The sequence below is a fragment of the Xiphophorus hellerii genome, chromosome 22 (genome assembly GCF_003331165.1).
Source record: "Xiphophorus hellerii strain 12219 chromosome 22, Xiphophorus_hellerii-4.1, whole genome shotgun sequence".
Classification (NCBI taxonomy): Eukaryota; Metazoa; Chordata; class Actinopteri; order Cyprinodontiformes; family Poeciliidae; genus Xiphophorus; species Xiphophorus hellerii.
This window is the reverse complement of record NC_045693.1, coordinates 3932063-3954340: the sequence shown is the minus strand read 5'-3', so window position 1 is coordinate 3954340 and position 22278 is coordinate 3932063. Positions and strand designations below refer to the sequence as shown.

At 39.0% G+C, this 22278-nt stretch overlaps 2 protein-coding genes across 2 annotated transcripts; one reads left to right on the top strand and one right to left on the bottom strand.

The window, feature by feature from the left end:
* Window positions 1-1241: 1241 nt before the first annotated feature.
* Window positions 1242-13505, top strand: sec23ip (SEC23 interacting protein). Its single transcript, XM_032553332.1, has 18 exons — window positions 1242-1434; window positions 2743-3254; window positions 4243-4456; window positions 4525-4718; window positions 5850-5939; window positions 6011-6131; window positions 6206-6295; window positions 6367-6508; window positions 7286-7494; window positions 7573-7661; window positions 7734-7880; window positions 7964-8059; window positions 8976-9137; window positions 9227-9382; window positions 9901-10003; window positions 11426-11605; window positions 11685-11847; window positions 13156-13505. Exons 1-18 carry the CDS (start codon window positions 1302-1304, stop codon window positions 13235-13237), a joined length of 2883 nt encoding a protein of 960 aa, XP_032409223.1. The 5' UTR covers window positions 1242-1301; the 3' UTR covers window positions 13238-13505.
* Window positions 13381-22035, bottom strand: csgalnact2 (chondroitin sulfate N-acetylgalactosaminyltransferase 2). Its single transcript, XM_032553333.1, is given in 9 exon segments — window positions 13381-16457; window positions 17360-17441; window positions 17526-17620; window positions 17703-17881; window positions 18757-18858; window positions 18959-19175; window positions 20023-20093; window positions 20095-20803; window positions 21888-22035. Coding segments are annotated over 8 exon segments (1620 nt in total). The 5' UTR covers window positions 20676-20803; window positions 21888-22035; the 3' UTR covers window positions 13381-16164.
* Window positions 22036-22278: the final 243 nt, after the last annotated feature.

The following is a 22278-nucleotide window of genomic DNA, read 5'->3' as shown; positions in this document are numbered from 1 at the left end:
GGGGCTTGTCACAGCCGCCACGTCCCGTGTTCATGACCGTGCGTAACATGCGTAGAAATAATCCATCAACGCTTACGCCATATTGAGAGTGGCAAACATTTTGGAACATTACAAAGAAATATCTTCAACACAAAACAATAAGAAATATCAGCAAATTGCATTAAACAAATATAATAAAAAGAGGAATAACATATATATATAAAGAATATAAAATAATAACCATAAACATTGTCATTATTTATGTTTCTCAACAGTCTTGCAATCTACAATCAATCTGCTACATACCTTTTCAGAACAACTGTTAATGTATGCTTTATAACTTTTTTAATTTTAAAAAATTTCTAACATGCTATGCATTTGAATGTTCTCCTTTTACAATTTTGTTTGATGTTATTAGTGTTTATAATTTTACGTGATTTCTGTAAAGTCACAGTGTTTATAAAGGCGCTACACAAATAAAATTGATTATCATTATTATTTTTATTGAATGTAAAACAAAGTTTAAAAAAAGTTAAATACAGTTACACATAAATAGGTATATTAAAATAATGTGCATCCTTTATTTATTCTCTTATGCAAACAATATGAATTTTTAGCAAACAGAAGTATATTATTAAAATATAAGAAAGTGTCTGTTACAATAACTAAAAGACAAATAAAAGTAAGCCATATAGCAAAATATGTCACCTTCACCTGAAAAAAGGTTGAATTGTCAAAGATGGGCAATATTGGCAGTTTAAATAATAAAATATTTTCTCCAACGTTTTCTGTAAGCAGAGACTCTGCAATATCTTTATATGTTTTTAGTAGAAAAAATTGTAATTGCAAATGTATATTTAAGATACAAAATTACATTAAAGTGTAGATATTTTGTAATTATCTTAAGAATGTTTGTGCTTTTGTAAATGTTTGTTTTTTACAGAAAAACTTTTAACTGATTAACATGGTGCTTTATTTCGTTGTTGTTTTGTTTTATCTGTGAAGCCCTTTGTGAATTTTATCTGTGAAAGGTGAAAAATAAAAATAAAATATTTACTTACTTAAAATTGTAGGTGCCTTCCTGACCTCTAGGTGTCAGTAGTGAGAGGAAGTGTTTGTTTTTGATCTTCAACTAACGAGCGATACCGGCAACATTACAGCAGATCTCTAAATCATCTGCTTGGGTAGATGCTGTATTGATCTGTTCAGATGGCACCTTAAGAATCGGTGAACAGTTTTAAAAAAAAGCTCCGTTTGGACAGCTGACCCCGTTCCGCCGGCGGCCTCCTCCTGTTCTTGCTACGTGTAATTCTGGCGGAAAAATGGCAGATAGAAAAAATAACAATGTTCCCAACAGCAGTGCGAATTTATTGTTCAGCGCCGCCCCGGAGTTTAACTTCAACCTGCCGTTCATGCCGGTGAGCCAGGCCACCGGGCCGGCGGTGCTGTCAGGAGGTGAGAGTTAGCGACACTGTTTGAGGAAATGTTTAAACTGTGGACAGGTCGTTAGCATGCTAAGCTAGCCAGGCTAACCTCCTGCTATCATCTGTTATTGAATGAAAGACACAGAAGCACCACGATAAATAGTCGACAGGTTTGCTAGATTATCCAACTTCTGAATGCTTCTGCTGTAGCATTCCTGCTATTGGTGTTTATTACAATAAATGGCAAATAATTCACTAGGTTAAAGTGCATAAACATCACATTAATGTTTCTACAAACTCTACTGGAGACAAAATGTAGCAAATTTTCATAACCGAATAAAGGTTTTGCCTTTGTTAATACCAAAGGCAAGTTTTCCCCTCCTTTTAAATCAGTGAATAACTGTGATTGATCACATTTATTTTTGGTTTGAATTGATTTGGTTCACCAGGTGGGATTAGTGTCCAATCTGTAGAATAAGTAAATTTAATTCAGTCAAATAATAGATTATTTATCCCAAAGGGAAATTATGATGTCTCCTATCATTTAAGTGTCTTCAAAGAATTGTTTTGGTGATGCTGTAGGCAGGAAGAATCTCCAGTAGCAGTCAGTACTGCAACAAATCTGAACAGGCCTCTGGCTGAAGACTGTTGCTGTATGACAGTTACATGACGTACTAATGATTATTTTAGTAATTTATTATTTTATCAATTATTCTGACAATAATTCTGATAAATTGTCACACCCTACAGATTTTCATTTAACTGAATAAGCCATTTTTATACATTAGAAATACATTAAAAGATGCAAATAAACAAATCAGTTCACTTTTATAAAATAAGTAACTAGACTTAAATGCAATAACAGCATTAGTTCAGTAAATCTGAACTTGGTGGAGCTAAAACTCCAGGAGCTTTGACTAAAACATGTTTACAAAGTTAATTTTTTTATCTTAAATGCAAAATGTACATATTTTTGTACAGTTTTGGCTTATTTACTGCTCTGAATATGTCGCTTTTTTTGAGTCCATACACTCCAGCTAACAATCAGTTACTAAATTACTTGGCGATTAATCAATATGATTAATCGTTTCAGCCCTGATGCTAACAGCTCAGTGTCCGCCGGGCAGTAAAGATGATATTCCACAGTAAAATGTCCTGGATGACACCATCAGTTGCTAGCAAGTACTGCTAATCCACTTCATTTTCTTTTGCTGAGAGATGTTGGCGTAGGGGATATGTTGATATAATGCAAAGGGGAAGCAGGAGGCCCATTAAAAAAATTAAAGAAGACAGAGAGGACTTGTAGCTGCCGTTAAATTTATTATTTTTCATCCTTCAGAAGAAGATTCCACTGATGTTGGAGAAGAAGACAGCTTCCTTGGTCAGACCTCTGGCGTTGCACCAGCATCCTCCTCCACCTTCAGCTACTTCTCCAGTCCGGCCACGACCTCTGACCCGTTCGCATCCATCGGCCAGTCGCCATGCCCCCCATCCGCCATGTCCTCAGCAGCCGGACCCGTTTCTGTTCCCCGCAGCATCAGCATGGCTCCAACTCCGCCGCCACCGTCTACAAGCTCACAGATCAACCCGCCGCCTCAAGTGTTCGGCGGCGCCGTTTACCAAAGCCCAGTGGGGCGCCACACTCCTCCCCCGACCACCATGACGCCGCCGCCCCCCCTGATGCAGCCGCAGGCTCACAACCCGTACCGCCACACCCCCAGCAGCAGCCGAGCCAGCCCCTACATTCCAGCGCCGGAGGTCCTGCCGCCAACACACACGCCGCCGCAGATCCCCTACTCTATCAGCGCGCCGCAGATGATGTTTCCCCCCCCAGGGCCGACGTTTACAACAGTAGGTGCCACAAAATTTCTATTAGATGTTTCCAAGGTTTAGAAAATCCTCAAAAAAATTACAAATAAGGACGTGGGTTTTTTTTTTTTTAATCAGATAAAAAAATAAGCACATTGTGGTGATTTGTCATTTAAACCGTTTTTTATACAATATTAGAATTACAAAGTTGCCTAAAAAGAGATTTTTAAATTATTTTCCTTACAGCATTTGAACCAGATGAAGCTAAAGCTGCCACTCGAGGAGTTTAGGCTAAAACATTTTTACAAACTTTTGTTTTTTTTCATTTTAAATGGAAAATGTTCAGATTTTTGTGCAGCTTTGGCTTCATTACTTTCATGACTGTTTTTCTTTGAGCAAGTGACATTTTTTGAGTCTGTAAACTCCAGCTAACGATAAATGGATTATTAAATTAGTTGACGATTATTGCAATAATCAATCACAATTAATCCGAGTAATCGTTTCAGACTTACACCTCATAAAAAGACTCTGAAGTTAAATCAGACTAAACTTTTCTTGTTTTAGGTTAGTTAGAATCACCAAAATTATTTATATTTGTTAAATGGCAAACAATTTAGCAAGAACATTATTTAGAGATTATTTTTTAAACTTTCACTGCATATTTTGTTTAAATATTTTACCTTAACACAATTTGTTTGGGTTGTTTCAATGTAATGAATATTTATAGTTCCTAATTGATCTATAAAGATTATCTTATATTAGGTTTTTTTGTTAAATTATTGTTTTGTTCTCAGACCAGTCAGGATGTGTGAGACATTTCAAAACATAAAATTTTGTTATATTTTTAGCTTAACTTGTTCCTCTTGTGAAATGTAGAAACTGTCACAAAGCATTAATAGTAGTAATAATTGATATAATTGAATTAATTGTTTTTACTGGAAAAGTTTGAAAACTTACCTTGAAAATCCTTGAAAAGTGCTTGAATTTTTGTACAAACCCTGATCTGAATAAATCTTTTTTCGTTCTTCAGCCTCCTCCCTCACATGTTCAGGCGGCTCCTCCTCCTCCGCCCGCTGCCACCGCCGGCGCCGTCGTTCCTGCAGGTCCGATGATGCCGTACAACTACAACGTCTACGAACCGGTCCAGCCGCACTGGTTCTACTGCAAGCAAGTCGAGTCGAAGAGCGTCTGGTTTCCTTTGAGCATCATCGACTCGCTGCAGCTTGAGGAGACGTTCAACTCAGGTACCGAAACGCAAAGAGAATCGGTGAATATTTCACACACAAATTCTGAAGACCTTTGGTTCCTCCAGTCCAACCAGACCCAGAGAACGTGGTCGTCCGGACGGACGGCGGGCGCTACGACGTGCAGCTTTACGACCGCATGCGCAGCGCCGTGTACTGGGAGGAGGAGCCCACAGAGGTCCGGCGCTGCACCTGGTTCTACAAAGGCGACAAGGACAGCCGCTTCGTCCCGTACTCTGAGGAGTTCAGCGAGAAACTGGAGGTTCGTAAAGAGGCGCCACCACCTGGCGGTTCACCAGAATGCACCCGAAAATGATTCAGAAAGCAACAACTGGACAGCAACAATTTGTTGATGGCTTTCAATTCAACTCAAAAATACTTTATTGATCCCAAAGGGAAATTAAATAATAATTTCATCAATTCACATAGTTTTAAATATTTAATATCTATTAGTGAAGTCTCAATCCATGTTGGTTCTTTGGTTTTTAAAATGACCAAAAACAAATTATCTGGGTTTTTTCCTCTAGTTTTTTTTTGTTGGTAGAAAAACAATAATTTCTAAAAACACAATACATTTTTTTTCTTTTGAAGCTGCAGCACCTAACTTTTAGGATTTTATTTTTACATATTAGTTGGTATAAAACAAACAATATGTGAAAAAATTAAGCTCCGCTGATGTAATGAATTACTAATTAACTTAATTAACTCTGCACCAGTGCAGCACATTTAAAAACATAAATACCTTCACAAGTTTGGTCAAATATGTAAAAACAGCTTGAATTTGTTCAGTCAGTGTAATTAGGAGTAAAACAACCATGTAAAATAAATAATAAATCCTAGAGTTAGAGGGAATAGATCTGCCCCTATGGATCAGAAACATTGGCTGCATTTCCAATTGTTCAATTTGACATTTCGAGAAATTTCAAAACAATTTGTTTTTCAATCAAAAGTTTTGTTGCTTGGGTGAGGTGTTTTTTTTTCAATGGAAATACTTTTTTTTGCATCACGACTCGCATGATCAGCAACAGGATGTTACTTCTGCCGGAAACCATGAAGAAGAAATCGCAGGAAGTAGTTGAAGGATCATGGATCTGCATGTTTTTCAATGAAGAAAGTAAAAAAACGAATCTATCCATGTATGATTTTAATTGCATTTCTTATTTAATGGTAACACTGCAGTTGCAAAAGTGTGTTTTTGGGTTTTTTTTACATGAATGAAATACTGACAACGTTTTGTTTACATCTGTAGCTTGTATCACTGATAACCAATATAGAATTCTTTTCCATATCAGGATCCATTCAGATATTAATGTCCGATCGGTGCATTTCTAACTACAAAAGTAAGTAATCAATCCTCAGACTGTGACTTCATGAGTACATTTTTCACCTTCAGGCAGAATATAAAAAGGCCGTATCAACAAACCAGTGGCATCGCAGGCTGGAGTTTCCATCCGGAGAAACGATCGTCATGCACAACCCAAAGGTGAGCCCAAACCGCCCTCAGTAGCAAATTACCAGACAAACCCGGTTTGGACGTTCTGTTTGTTCCCGCAGGTCATAGTTCAGTTCCAGCCTTCGTCCAACCCAGACGAGTGGGGTACCACTCAGGACGGGCAGACGAGGCCGAGGGTGGTGAAGAGGGGGGTTGATGATGACCACGACGAAGTGCCTGATGGTACTCTGCCTCGCTGCGAATCAGAACGGTGGAACCAACATCAGTTCAGCTGAAAATGATTTGTTTTGCTTCAGGCGAGCTTCCCACGGTGGATCATCTGGTGTTCATGGTCCATGGCATCGGCCCGGTTTGCGACCTCAGGTTCAGGAGCATGATTGAGTGCGGTGAGCGGCGTCTCCACCAGTGATCCTATCTGTGGAAACTTTAATTTAAACGCGGCGTCGTTTGCTTCCAGTGGACGACTTCCGGAGCGTTTCGCTGAAGCTGCTGCACAGCCACTTCAAGAAGTCGCTGGACGAACACGCCATCAGCCGGGTGGAGTTCCTTCCTGTCCAGTGGCACACGGCTCTCCATGGAGACGCCACCGGGGTGGACAGGTGGGCTGCAAACGCATCCGACCCAAACGATTCATCAAATAACTGTTGACTGAAACGGTCACTGATTAATCATTAACTTTAGAATTCACTCAAAAAAGATCATTTAAAGAAAAAGCAACATATTCAGAGCAGAAATTAAACCACAACTGTACAAAAAATAAATACATTTCGTATTTAGGATAAAAACTCATTTGTCTGTAAATATGTTTTAGCTAAAACTCTTCAAGTGGCAGATTTAGTTTCACTGGGTCCAGATTTACTAAATGAATGCTACGGTATTTCATTTTAGGCAATAATATGTTTATTTTATTATAAAAAATAAAAAAATTGATTAGTTATTTGTGTCTTTTAATGTATTTCTAATGAATAAAAAAGTGTAGGACTGAATTATTTGATTAGTCACAATTAATCAGTTATTGAAATAATCGTTAACTAATTTAGTAATCGATTAATTGCTGACAAAAAGCTGCAATCAATACGTTTCTACTTTGATTTTCTCGGTTATTTTTTAATATTCACTTACATTTTTCTTGGTTCATGTATATAATCTAAACGATTGAAGCTCAGTGTGTAAATTATTTAGATGTTTTATCCTGCTTCATGTTGTTGGATTTAAAATGTCCAGGTTGTTCTGGATCATTTTCACTATTGGAGTGAAACTGAAATAATGTGATTAATCACAGTTTAAATGTAATTAAGTGAGTTTAATTACTTTTTAATAAAAGGTAAAGTAGGTGTTTTGTCTCAGTAAATGAATTTATTTTGATTTTTTTTCAGGAGGATTAAAAAGATCACCCTGCCCAGCACCGGACGGCTGCGCCACTTCACCAACGAGACGCTGCTGGATGTGCTTTTCTACAACAGTCCGACTTACTGCCAGACCATCATGGACACCGTGGCTCAGGAGATCAACCGTCTCTACGCCTTGTTCATGAAGAGGAACCCCGACTACAGAGGGGGAATATCGGTGGCCGGACACAGCCTGGGTAAAACGAAACCCTGTTTTTTATTTTTAAACGGCAGATTCACGTTTCCGGTTTTAATGGTTACTGTCGTCTCTGCAGGATCCCTGATTCTCTTCGATCTGCTTTCCAACCAGAAAACCGTCTCTGCTGCGCCGCTGCTGCCGGCCGCGCCCGCCGCTAACGGAGAGGTAGAGCGCAAACCCACCAGGAAACGCTGAAATGTGTGGAACTGCGTGTGGAAACGGTGCGTCTCGTTTCAGGTGTCGGCTCCTGCCGCGAAGGAGCCGAATAGAGAGGAAGAGGAGGATGAGGAAGAGTTTGAGGATCTCGCTGCTGTGCTGCAACATCTGGGCCTCTCTGAGTACAAGAGCACCTTGGACCAGGAGAAGATCGACATCGAATCTTTAGTAAAAATATAAAAATCTCCTTCACTTTATATGGATTTGCTGAAAGTTGAAGAAGAAAAAAAAGCTTGAATGTGTTTTTCCAGCTCATGTGTACGACGGAGGACCTGAAGGACATGGGGATCCCTCTGGGCCCGCGGAAAAAACTCACCAAGTTCGTGAAAGAACGAGTCAGCAGACAGGTGGGCTTGTTTACGTGTTCAGCAAAATACAGCAAAACTAAATGTTTCTAACTCTCTTCACCAGACTGGTCTGAGGAAGTTACAAAAAAAATCTCTAAAATGCTTTTCCGGCCTTTAGCAAACAGAAATAATTTAGATGATTCTAACTAACCTAAAACACATCAAGGCCGTTGTAGATATAATAAAAGGAGAACATTTCTGCCAAGAAAAAATACATTTTGAGATTAATTTCAGAAAAGATTTCGGAGTTTTAAAAGTTGAAAATTTACTAGAAAAAAACGTGGAAATTCCTGAATTTCAAATAGAAATTTTTCGACTTGATTAATCTCAAAATTTCAGATTTTTTTTCAAGCAAATTTTCAGCTTTTCAAAATTCAAATTTCTTTTCTAGAAAATATGTAACATTTAGAGATTAATCTCGAAACTTCAGCTTTTTCTAGAATTTTTTTAACTGTGAAACTCGGAAATGTCCAAAAAATATTTCTAGAGAATTTCAAAGATTCTCAAAATTTCAGATAAAATTTTTTTTTCTTGCAAATTTTTGACTTTTCAAACTAGAAATTTTCCAAGTTTTTTTTTTTTTTTAATTTCTGTGATTAATCTCAAAATTTCTGATTGTTTTCTTTTGAGTTTTTTTACAAGCAAATTTTAAAAATTTCAGACTTAGAATTTCCAAACTTTTTCTGTGAAATTTTTGTGAATAATCTCAACATGTTTTGCTGGAAATTTGCTCCTTTTTTTTCTACTACACTGGACCTAATAGGTTGACTCTCTTAATGCAAGAGAAAACTCAAGTTTTTAAGAAAATGGCCTTTTATCAGTTAATCGTTTGCCGATCAATGAGCTCAAAGTCATTAACTGATAGCTTGTGACCTTTAACCCTGCTGGGGGCGTGGTGGCTGTGTGTGGCCTCCAGGCCGGACGCCAACAGAGGAAAGCAGAAGAGAAGGAGGAGAGTCCGGCCACGGTTTCCACGGTAACCCAGCCTGCCGGTAGCACCACCACCAAGCCACCAGTGGGCAGCACCGTGTCTTCAGTCCACGTCAACTACAACTACTTTGAAGTTGGAACTGGGCAGGTGGGTAAACCACTGAAGAAGAAAGCTGATCGTTATGAACCGCAGCAGAGCGGCGCTGACGTTCTACCTGGTTCTGCCTGGTTCTGCAGGTGTCGGTGATCTACCACAGCCTGGACTTTGAGCCGGTGAACTTCTTCGCCCTGGGTTCTCCGATCGGGATGTTCCTGACGGTGCGCGGGCTGGAGAAGATCGACGAGGCGTACCAGCTGCCCACCTGCAAGGGATTCTTCAACATCTACCACCCGGTGCGAAGAGCCTGAACGTCTGAACGCTGGGAGTTAAACGTCTACAAACTGTTTTATCTAAAGCTGAAAAACTAATCACCATGTAACCGTTTCAGATCAGTCTGTCAACTCTTGTTTAAATACTGGTTTCCTGTTTTATCCAGTTTTCTCGCCGTTGTTTTTTATTTTTAAGCCGTTTTCAGGCAAAGTGGGGAAACTTGAAACTGTTACTGCCGGTTACTCAGCAGGCCGTTGCTAGGCAACCGAAGCTGGGGGCGGGAGACTTGAAACTGCTTCTTACCCAGCAGGTTGTTGCTAGGCAACCGTAGAGCGAGAGAGAGTTGATTCCACCACAGCTGAGCTAGCAAGGAAAAGGTTGAGCGGAGTTCAGTGAATATTCTATATATTGATTATTGAATATTCTATCAGATGTATTACCTATTGATATTGTCGTGATATTTATTGTTATTGATTTATTGCCCAGCCCTACAGCGTCTGATTGGAAATAAGCTAACAGCTGAAACACCGTCTTGTTTCAGCTGGACCCGGTGGCGTACCGAATCGAGCCGATGATCGTTCCAGATTTGGACCTGAAGCCCGTTTTAATCCCACATTACAAAGGAAGGAAGAGGCTTCATCTCGGTAAGAAACTTCTGCTGACTGATCAGCTTTCAGAGGCTGCTGGGATGTTTCAGTTCTTCATTTCAGAAAAACACTTTCTGTTGCTTAATCTCAGTTTACTGTTTGTTGAAACTGAGATTATGGCGTGAATACAGTGGAAATAAAAAAGGCACAGACTCTTAGTTATTTTTCTGCAGTTTAACCATCTGAGTTTCAAATCTCCACCTGGATATTTTTGCTTATTTTAATTGTCTGAAGTTCTTTAAATGTCCTGTGAGTAAATATATTTTCCCTTTTCTCCATAACAACTGGAACTTTTGATATCTAGCATCTAGCATATCTAATTATTTTCACAATGTACTATAAGAGTGTCTCATCAGATTAAACTGAAGTAAAACTTGGTCCCTGCTACAGCGGGGGTGAAATTACCGTAATAACCCGATACTGGTTAGAAAGCGCAACATCTTGCGCAAAGCGTCAAGGAATTACGGTCCTACAAATTCGGCTGTGTCGTCGGCGACACGTTCGGTCTGGAAGGGGTAATATAGGTTCTGATCTAATCTCGGATTAGCTCATCTTATTTGATGTATTCTGGTATGAGTTAATCTAATCTAATTTGATGTGGTCTAAACTCATCTAATTAGAAAAATTTAATCTTGAGGGAATCTAATTTAACCTAATCTCATCTAATTTTATATAATCTACACTAATTTAAGGTAAAATAGTATAATTTATTCAGTCGATTTAATCTTACCTAATCTAATTAGATCTAGTTTAAACTCATCTAATATTAAGTAATCTAAAATAATTTTGTGTAATCTATGATAATTTTCCCAATTGTTTTAAAAACTGCAGAAAAACTGCAGAATCGGGGAATTGGTGAAATAAATGTACTTAATGGAGACTCACCCATTTAAAAATCCTAATTTTTCAATAAGACGTTTCTGTGCAGGATGAGATTTTTTAGTTCATTCAACAAGATACACACATTTTTGACATTGTAGTGGTTTGTGATGTGAAAAAAGTCTTTCTGTTGCAGTTTTGTGAAATTCACAAATTTCAATAAAACCTAAAAAACTTAATTTTACGATAAAAAGTTTTGGTTGAGGTGTTTCTGGATCAAAATTTATATATTTCTCAAAACTGCAATGGAAACACTTTTTTTAATTGCAGTTTTGATCACATGATTCAGTTTTCACATGGGTCGTGATCAACAACAGGATGTACTACTGGCAGAAACCACAAAGAAGACAACAGGAAGTGGTTGGATGATGTTTTTTAATAACTTATTGCGTGAACAAACTTATTCAGATTAGATTTTTATTGTGTTTCTGATTTAATGGAAAAAAAGCGATTGTGAAATTTGGACATTAGCGTAATATTGATAAAGTTTGTAACGGAGGCGCAGGTCATTTCAGGGCATTTTGTGTGAATCGGTTGCAGAGCTGAAGGAGAGTCTGTCTCGGATGGGCTCGGACCTGAAACACGGCTTCATCAGCTCGCTGCGCAGCGCCTGGCAGACGCTCAACGAGTTCGCCCGCGCCCACACCTCCTCCGCCCTGCAGGCCGAGCTCGCCATCGTGGCCAATCAGATAGAGGAGGAGGAGCAGCACGTACACGACGGTACGTCTGTCTTCTTCTTCTTCTTCTATTTAACTCCGGGTCCGTGCGATCGCCACAACGCTGTCGTCGTTCGCCACAGAGCATAAAGTCGCTGAGAGCGCGGAGCTGCAGAGGGAAGACGAGCCGCAGGTGAAGATTGGGATGCTGAACGGAGGGAATCGGATCGACTTCGTCCTGCAGGAGAAACCCATCGAGAGCTTCAACGAGTATTTGTTCGCCCTGCAGAGCCACCTCTGCTACTGGTACGTCAGTTTACCGAGCCGAGCCGTTCGGGTTTTCACACTACGGTTCATGTAAAAGAAAACAATGAAGGGTTAGAGTTTTAACTTTTAATTGGTAACGATGTAACTGGATATTTAAGACAAAAAAGGGAAAATTATTGAGCAAGAATAAAGTTATAATATTACCAGAAAAATGAATTAAAATTATGAGGAAAAGTTGATTTAACAAGTTAAAAGTAAAACTTAATAACAGGCTAAATTTTTAAAATGATCATAAATTTACAATTTTATTCTGGTGATATTGTGACTTAATTTTCATATTATTACGACTTTTTTCTGGTAGTAATATGAGTTTATTCTCTGGCCTAAATATCCTAAAATAGCCATGTATCATGCTTCTAGGAGAAAAAACACAAAAACTCTGTGTAATTTACTAATTATCACATTTTTGTGTCTATATAATAATTGATTTGTCCTGAAATGTTTATTATAAAAAAAGAACTGCAGGAAAAATAAGAACTAAAGTGTGGAAATTAAAAGATAGTTAAGAACAGAAGATTAAACTCATTATTACCAAATGTTTTACAAATACATGGTAAAAATATGTAAACCAGAAATGGCTTCCACTTGCTAACTTTATTTATTTTTCTGCATATTATAAACTGTTTGCCTTTAAATTTGTGATTCTGATGCAAAAACTAGTAATTCTTACTTATTTAGTATAAATACTTTTTTGTGAAATCTTATTCTCAGATAATCTCACCAAAGTGAGAAAACAAAGAGTTTTTTATTCAAGATTATTTATGTAAATTTTATTTATGTAAAATCAGGGGAGCATCGATCTTATAAAAAAAAACTTCCAATACTTTTTTTTTTTTAGTTGCTTAATATAGTGATAAAGTTGCTCAGTTGTCATCAGTTTCTCATGAATCAGCTGATCCCCTCAAACAGCTGATCTCCAGACCTCGAGGGCCGCTGTCCTGCAACTTTTAGATGTGCCTCTGCTGCACCACCTGGATGGAATAATTAGGTAATTAGCAAGGCTCTGGAGACCTGAGCTACACAAGGAGGTAATTAAGCCATTTCATTCCAGTGTTTTGTAGCTGTGGCACATCTAAAAACTGCAGGACTGCAGCCCTCGAGGCCTGGAGTTTGACACCTGTGCCCTAAAATGTAACATTTTATCTCCATACAGCTCATAGAAAATAAACATTTACCAATAATTCTTTTGTGGTGGTTTTATCGGAAAGTTTTGATCTTTTGTTTCTTGGAGGAAACTAAAAACCGTAAAATGTTTTTCACCCGCCGTGTTTCCGTTTCGTCCTGCAGGCAGTCTGAAGACACGGCGCTGCTTCTCCTGAAGGAAATCTACAAAACCGTTGGGATCCATCCGGAGCCGCTCGCTCATTAATACTCTGATTACTCGGTTCTGTTTTTCTATTTTTATTGAAGTAGCTTATTGTATACAGATGAATAATATGTTGGTATTATGCCATTTGTCTTAAATTAAGAAACAAACGAATGAGTTGGTAGAAGCAGAGACACTTGACAGGGTTGATATTACATTTTTATAGCAAATATACAACAAGTGGCCGAGGCGGAACAGGAACAGCCAATATATGCAGTCGGATGTAAGTTATTCATGGACAAATCGTCACAATAAATCCATTTCTTGCTCATTTGTTTTTATTATTCAGCTTTTAACCGTGGTGTGCCGCCAAGAGGAAGACGTAAAGAGGAAGTTCAGTTTCTCCTGTCAAGCCAGGAAACTTTGAGACGGCCTAAAAAAGCTGCAGAATAAGCAAAAATTTAAATGACAGAACGCAACGCAGGAGCAACCTGGTATATTTAAGACAATCAAAGCACCTGTTTATGTAACGTCCTCTCAGCTTAAAACAAGCAAAACAGTTAATATAATATATTCCTCTAGAACCTGCAGGTTCAATGTAAAGTCTGAAATGTTTGGAACGTATTTACATGTAAGAACGACTGGAACAGATTCAGAGGAAAAACAGCAGCGTGAGCCGCATGCCGTAGTTTATCCTCTGATTGGTCCAACGCATTTAAACTCTGACACAATCCTACAATAAAAAACACAAAATGTTCCCTTTTTATCCACACAGCCAGTCTGAACAAAAACTGACATTTTCCTAGTAATACTCTGTAAATAAATCAAGAGGTTCTCTATCAGAGGCCGAAGCTACGAAGAAATATTATAATATCCACATTTTAGTGCAAATCTGACCTTGTGGATTAAAAATAATCTGCCATAAATACAAATTTAGGCACCGAATTATTTTTATTTGATCAGTTTAGTCCCTCAATTAACTGGTAAAATATTCCTTAAAGGTCCCAAAACAGATGGTAAACAAATCGATGACGAGTTCAGGTAACCAACATCGAGTCTTTTGAAATCTTAAGGCCAGACTAAGAAAAAAATGTAATTAGAAAATAGTCATAATATTGTGAGAAAAAAAGTCGGAGTAATTCGAGAGCCATATTACCAGAAAAAAAGTTAGTGTTAAAAGAACAAAGTCGGAATAACGCGAGAAAAAAAAAAGTTGTACGAGAATGAAGTCGAAATAATACGAAAAAAGTCGCATTTTAAGAGTCATTAACTGAAAAATGTCGTACGAGAATTAAATCAGTGGTAGAAAAATAGTTCACGAGTTCAGTGTCATGAGAAAAGTCGTAATTATACGAAAAAAGTTACGTTATGAGATAGAAAGTTGTATGCGAATTAAATAAGTGTTACAAGAATAAAGTTGCAATTGTACAAAAATAGTCACAAGAAGAATAGTCGGAATAATACGAGAAAGTCATACTGTGAGAAAAAGTTGTACAAGAATAAAATCATCAGAGAATAAAGCATTTAATATCAGAACGGTCACATGAGGAAAAGTTGTACGTTAAGTCAATGTTGTGAGAATAGTCATAAGAATAAACTTGCAATATTAGTAGAATAAAGAAGTAAATTTGATGAGAATTCCTCCCTGAAAAATCAATTAAATTGAGAAATGTTGAGCATCTTGTGAAGTTATACTTTGGGTTTAAAGATAAATAATCTTTTAACACTTTAGCATCAAAGAATGATCACCAGGACGTGTCAGATCTTGACATCAAGGCTTTGATCTCATTGAAAACATTTTCTAGTCATTTCCCACCTTTATTCTGCCAACATTATAACTTTAGTCTCATAAGTAAAAAAAAAAAATCTTAGTCTGGCCCTAAAATGTCGTCATACTCAGAAGTTCAGCTTTCTACGGGAAACCAGTAGTGCCAAGAATCGAGCCGTAAATCTTCCTTCGTAGTTTGGGCCTCTGAAAATTAAACGGTCAGAATATACTTTAATCTCCGATGAGAGAAAGTGCAACTTCCTGTTGTTCTCATACTCAATAAATTAGAAATGTGATTTCTTTCCCCCCCAACTGGTTTTCCGTTTATTTTCTCCAAACGTCGCTGGGTGCCGCCTGCCTACGCTGCTTCTCCGTGTCTGAGAAGCAGCTGAAATGTTTCACATTCAGAAGCAGCAAGAAGACGACGAAAAAACCCTGACCTTCAAGGTCACGCTTACCGATTTTCAAAAATTTCGCAGAAACAAAACAAGGTCCTCTGTACAACGCCAAGTCTTCCTGTCAGAGTTAAATACTGCTGATTTGATCGTAAGGCTTTGTTTCACATTTTTCTACATTCATCCGTCTACAGCTGTGCAGAGAAAAGCGGAAGGATCGATTAATCACTATTAATCACCATTAATTAACTGGTACACTGTACACCGCCACATCTTCCATTAATCAGGTTTAAATATTTTTTTGTTGGGGCGCCCCTTTAAAGCTACAGTATGTAACTTTAAGATATATTTTTTTCACATTTTTGTTGAAATTGTCTTCATGTTGTGACAGTTTGATAAGAGACAGATGATCTGAAGAAAAAATGCTTCTCCGCCTTCTCCCTGACACAGTCAGAGCCAGGAGGCGGGTCTTAGCGCTGTCAATCATCCTCCCTCTCTGTCTTCTGTCATGAATGCTAGGCTGGTTAGCATGGCCAACAGTGACGGAGGATTAGCCGTTTTACTGCAATCAGCAAGTTTTTTCTTCATTCGCACATTTATCAGTGCGTACATTGCGATGATTGACAGCGCTAAGCCCCTCCTACTGGCTCTGATTGGTTGTTTTTGATGCATTTCTTCAGAAAGTAATAGTAGCTCAGGTGGAGGAGATTGATCTTTTCACAGATTATCTGTCTCATATCAAACATGTAAAAACCTATTTTTAATAAAATTGCGTACTGCAGCTTTAAGTCTCGTTTGGGAATGTCGGCGGCGGCTCTTCCTCTTCCTCAGGCCTCCGTCTTGCTCTGCGTTTTGAAGGCCTGCTTCCGGAGGTGGGCCTCGATCTCGTCCCGGAAGACCAGCATGCCCAGGTGGGGGTGCGACGCCTCGTTCATGGCTTTGGACTGGATGCACATGCGGTACTGCTCCGGCGTCAGCTCGTCCGCGCACTGCTTCTCGTGCCACAGGTGGAAGAGGTTGGACACCGGCGACCGGATCACGATCAGTTCGCTCCGCAGGTACTTCCTGTACAGGTGGACGTCCTCCACGCCCCAGCCCTTCACTTCCAGATCAAATCCGCCTGCAGGAATAAAACATCAATCGAAAATTTCTTTCAATCTCGGATGGTTTTTGACATTGAACACAGGAAACGATTAATCACAATTAATCATTCAAGTAATAGAAAACTATACTAAATTTACAACTAAATAACTCATATAACTGAACCTATATACACACATTTATATACGTCTATGTTATAAATAATACAAAATTATTTCAGTACTTATTTGATAATTATTTGCTCTGCTACTATATCTATGCATGATCCTGATATTTGATTGGTTAACCTGCACAGCATCTTAACTGCAGACCAATACACGACTATAAGATTATTTTATGGTGCAACATAAAGGAATACAATTTTTTTAATGATTTAAGAGCAAAATGATTAATCTGATTAATCGATTATTCGTCAACTGGATCGATTAATCGTTAACTGGAGACCCTCGAAAAGGCCAATTGCTGAAAGAACAACACACTCAGAGCTGTAATTAAGCCAAAAATTTATGAAAAATCAGTTTTTTGCATCAAACGAGTCACATGATCAACAACCTGATGTTTCTACTGGCGCAAACCACAAAGAAGACGGCAGGAAGTAGTTGTGGAATTTGTTTTTTTTATTTTTATTGTGTAAATAAACTCATTCATGTGCAGTTTTAATTGTGTTTCTTATTTAATGGAAACAATTGCAAAATTGTTGGGGTTTTTTAACATTGGCAGAATATTGATCAAATTTAGCTCACATTTGCAAAGGAAGCGCAGCTAGTGACAGGAGATTCACTGATGCTTTTTTAAGAAGTTGTTTTGCTAAAAGTAATCAAAGAAACCTGTTAAACAGTTCAGGTATAAGTGTTTTTAAGTCACTATAGCATGATAAATAAATATAATTATGAAAACCGATGTAACTTGTTTGCTGCTTACCGATGTTTAGGAAATCTGAGCGATACTGGCAGGTCATTCCAAATCCAAAATCTCTCCAGAATCCAGCGTCTTTTTTGTGAATCTGAAGATAAAAGTTCAGAGGTAAAATTTTACATCATTTAAGGTTATTCAACATTAATATGAGTGTTGATTTTAGGGGTCTTACCAGCTGTTGTTCAATAGGTGGAGCCAGCTCCAAGCTTCCGTAAACGATGGCCGGATTGTACAGACTGAACACAACCGGGTAGAAAACCTTCTTGTCTGCAAAAGCATGAGAAAAATTCATTAAACACTGGAGCGTTAAACTGGGAATATAAAGATCCGAACATGTGGAGGAACTTACTGGGAGCGGCGTGGAGCCGGCACGTGTTCAAGAAGTCCAGGGAGAAACGAATGTCCACGTCGCAGAAAAACATCAGGACGTCGCCGTTCTTCCACGCGTTGGCGCCGATGTCCAAACCGCGGCCGCGAGAAAACTCCTCGTTCACCGGGATCAGAGTGTAATTAGAGAAAGTCTCCTCTCTGCAGGGAAAACCAACGTTTCATACAGTTTATATGGATAAAAACCGGCAAAGCGTGCCGTGGTGGCGTAGGGGAGAGCGCGACCCATATTTGGAGGCCTTGAGTCCTCGACGCGGCCGTTGCGGGTTCAACTCCCGGACCCGGTGACATTTGCCGCATGTCTTCCCCTCTTTTCTTCCCCCTTTCCTGTCAGCCTACTATCAAAAAATAAGTGACACTAGAGCCCACAAAAAACCCCGGGGCAGGGTTAAAAAAAACAAACAAACAAAAACTGGAAAAGTGACGAGGGCTGAAATGAATAATCGATTATTTAAAGAATCGGTTCATCGCTAATGAAAGTATACAGATACAAAAAAGGCCATTTGCTGAAAAGACACTCATATATAGATAATGAATGCAAATTCATATTATTGCACTTTAGGCAACTAAATGTTTCTTATTTAAAAAAGGAATTAAAATATTATTTGCATCTTTTCATGTATCTCTGATATAAAAAGTCTTAAGTGGATAAATGGAAAATCAGTGGAAAATGCAAATTTCTTTTTATGTAATTAATCAGATTCTAACAAAATTTCTACTTCATTTTGCTAATAATATGTTATCACCACTTTATTCTCCTGTGTTTTTACTTTAAATGGTTCTTCTCTGATTTTTTGATTGAAATAAATATTAATAACTAAGTTCCATTTTCTGTCCAGTTCACCAGTAAGTGGAAGGTTTTAGTTTTTTATTGTTGTGACTTAATCTGGAAAAGTCCAAGTAGAATGAATAGATGTGTGTTTACTTTGTGCAACTTGAAATAAAAAATAAATACATAATAAAAAAAAACTAGTGTGGAAAATAATATAAAGTGATAAAAGCACAAGAAGACAAACCTGGACATTTTCTCGAGTGATGACTTCACTTCCTGCAGACCTTCCTGTCCAAAATAAACCACGGTGAGATGGACCTGCCTGTCCCGCTGAACACACACCTCCCTGAAAACAGATTATTTTTATTTTCATTAGTATTCAGAGCTGTTTAAATCAACAACAAGCAGCTTCATTTCTCACAGACACCAGAGGCTCGTCGTCTCACCTGAAGTTTTGTAAGAACTGTGAGAAAGTGTCGACTCGGCCCGCCAGCGGCACGATGATGTTGATGATCATCCCCAGCGTCTCCACCGATGTGCTCCGGACTTTCATTATCGGCCCGAACGGCCGGAAGAGCGAGACGTGTCGGAAGCTGCTGGAGTCCTCCTTGGCGAAGAAAAGCTCGTAGAGCGTCCCTTTGTCTCGCTCCGTCCTGTACAGGCCTGCAGCGCCGAGACGCAGCGACAAAACGGAGACAGCAGAGCAAAAAACAGTCGTAATATTATCAGAATGAGGTAAAATGAGGAGTGTTTAGCATCTTCGCTTCATTTAAAGGTAAATAAATATTAAATCACATCAAATTATCAGCAGCAGAACTTTGAAATGAGCAAACGACTGAGTCTGTTTCAAACTCATCACGTCAGATTCATAATGAGATTTTTTCTCATAAAAACGACTTTTTTCCTCTTAATTTTTAAAGAGGAACATTTTTAAGATTCAATTTTTAAGGTAAAATTGCCTCAATACTCGATTTCATGACCTTATTATCATAATTGAACAAACTTTATTGCAACCTGGGTAAAAAGCTCTGTCGTAAAACTCACAGAAGGAAGGAATGAAATTAAAATATTTTCTGTAATTTCTAATTACTTTTTAGAAAGAATATTAAAAATGAAAAAAGATTAAGATCGGATATTGGATCTTACGGAAGAGGATTAGGGCCAAAATAAGTCAGTGATGTGACTTTGCAATTATGAGAATTCTGAGATTAAAGACAAAATTCTGACATTGAAGTCAGAATTCATACTTTTCATATCAAAATATTAATTTCAGAATTCCTAAAGTAAAATTTCTGAGGTTTAAACCAAAACTCAAAATTGTGATAAAAAAGTCAAAATTCAGAGATTTGAACTGAATTCTGACTATTAATCAGATACTTTTAATTCTGAGATTAAAGTCATAATTTGTACTTTTCATATCAAAATATTGAAGTTAGAACTCTCAGACTAAGTTTGTATTTTTGGCCGCGTTGCTGTTCCAGTAGGGCTCTGTTTGTTTGTACTGTCTTGCCTTCCATAAAGTGGCTGTCAGCGTAGGTCTGCCTCTGCATGGGGACGTCCTCCTCCACGCCGTCCTCCTCAGTCCGGGTTGTTGATGAAGTCCAGCGCCGCCTCCACCGCCTCCACCAGCTCGTCCCGCCGGTCCTTGCGGACCGGCTTCTCCTCCGGGTGCCGGGTCAGCCCCATCTCCAGCTGGTACACCTTGGAGGAGGTGAAGCTCTCGAAGGGCACCAGGGCGTACTCGCTGGGCAGCCGCGCCCCGGCGTTGACCTCGGCCTTGTCGATCTGGGAGTGCAGGAACTCCAGCAGGTCGCCGGGCTCCTGGTCTCGGGTCTCGCCCAGGCCCTGCACGCCCAGCGGCTCCTTCTTCTCCTGCATCAGCTTCAGCTTGTCGCTCATCTCCTGCAGCTCCTGCTTGAGCTGCGCGATCTGCCGCTTGAGGCTGGAGGCGCGGCTCAGGTGGCGCTCCTCGTGCTCCTGCAGCAGCGCCTGGTAGTACTCCCTGCCGAAGGGCTCGCCCGCCGCGCCGGGCAGCGTCTGGCTGGCATCGGCCGGCGGCGTGCACTCCAGCAGGTAGGCGAATAGCAGCAGCACCAGGAGCAGGAAGAGGGCCAGCAGGAGCCAGCGGACCCGGCCCTGCAAGGGGAACCCCCGCCTGGGCATCACGTCCACATGCGACCTACAGCTGGGAAGTCTGCATCGCGATCCTCCTGCTCACATCGCACAAAGTATTCGTCTAAAACGTGACGCTTTGCTGGCGTTTCATGGCTCCGTTTTGTTCCAACAATCAGCTGTGAAGGAAAAAAAAAACACAGAAAAATGACACCTGTCAACTTAACAAATATTACTGAGTGATAAATCCTCCCATAAATTAATGAGATAAATTATAATGTTGTCTTGAGACCATTTTCAAATAATATAATATAATGCAATAATAATAATATTGCAAAAACACATTCTCAAATATCAAACTCTGAATTCTAATGAAAATTAAATTAATTAAATATCCAAAAAATAAACAAAATAATAAATAAAACTTCCTTATATCAATATCATGCTATGTAGCAGTCGCTGCGTTTCCATTACAAATGTGCCCAAAACCTTGTCGGTATTCCCGTTGTGTTGAAACCCCCTTCACAATTTTCCAATTGCAGTTTTTCCATTACATAAGAAATGTGTTTAAAAAACATGCTTGACACTATTTATGTCTCAAAGTGTAAATCGAGCTCAAAGCAGATTAACACCGGCAGAATTCAGTTTCCGCTGTCCCCACTGAGTCAGTCTAGTCTTTCTTCTCCTTAACCACATTGAGACACGTCTAACATTTTTCTTCCACTCAACTTTCCAAGAATTATCTTGGAAACAGCACTTAGCCTCTTTAGCGATGACAGCTTGAGGAAGTAAGTGACCGTCAAGTCAACACTTTTTTCTATGTTAGTAAAACACAGCATGGTTATAACGTAGCATTTCTGTAATGAAAGACCATCTTTTATTAGACTCAGTGTCGTATTTTAACGGTCAGGCGAACTGACTTTTTGGTTTTCATCAACGAAAACATAGGAAATAAACGCCTAAAATATAACAAAAATGAATCCAAAGAGGAGTCTATATAACAATATAAAAAAATTAACCGACACACGTTAATAAACGTTTCAATAATATCCATATTTGTTGATTAAACATCGTATTTACGAACTAGCCGAGCCGTTACTGTACTTACAACTGTAGTCTTATTTTGAAAAATCAAAAGCGGAAACACGGAAGGTTCTGAGACCTTAGAGACGTTGAGCTCTCCGCGACGCCTCCAGCTTATCTAGCTCCCTAAAATAACGCTCATTAATCGGTGATGGTAGTTAAAAAAAATGTTTCCTTCACCTGGTTTTGCGTTCGTCCATGTCTGCTTGTGCTCGAAGCGGAAATGTTTCCCACGAAACCAGCAGCCGACAGCAGCTTCTGCTTACAGAGCGCCACGGAGCACAGAGAAAAGAGTGGGTAGCAGTCTACTTCCGGTCACAGGAGAGCCAATAGGAACTTTGTTGGCAAGTGACGTCATAAATCACGCTGCTTCTCTTGTATCTCACAGTAATTATTTTACAACTCAGAACGCCATCAATTTCCTCGTGGGAAATTAAATGTTTTTGTAACTTAAATATATAATGAAGGAAAGATATCCGGTAGCAGTCTGTGTTACAGTGTACATATGTTGACAAACTATCATGAAGAGGACGCTTAGGGGTTATTAAAAAAAGCAAATTTTTGAGATTGT

Coding starts and splice junctions, on each gene's coding strand:
- sec23ip (XM_032553332.1), top strand. CDS start 1,302: ATGGCAGATAGAAAAAATAACAATGTTCCCAACAGCAGTGCGAATTTA. Junction 1,435..2,742: donor GCCGGCGGTGCTGTCAGGAG/GTGAGAGTTAGC, acceptor TTCATCCTTCAG/AAGAAGATTCCACTGATGTT. Junction 11,606..11,684: donor GGAGCAGCACGTACACGACG/GTACGTCTGTCT, acceptor CGTTCGCCACAG/AGCATAAAGTCGCTGAGAGC.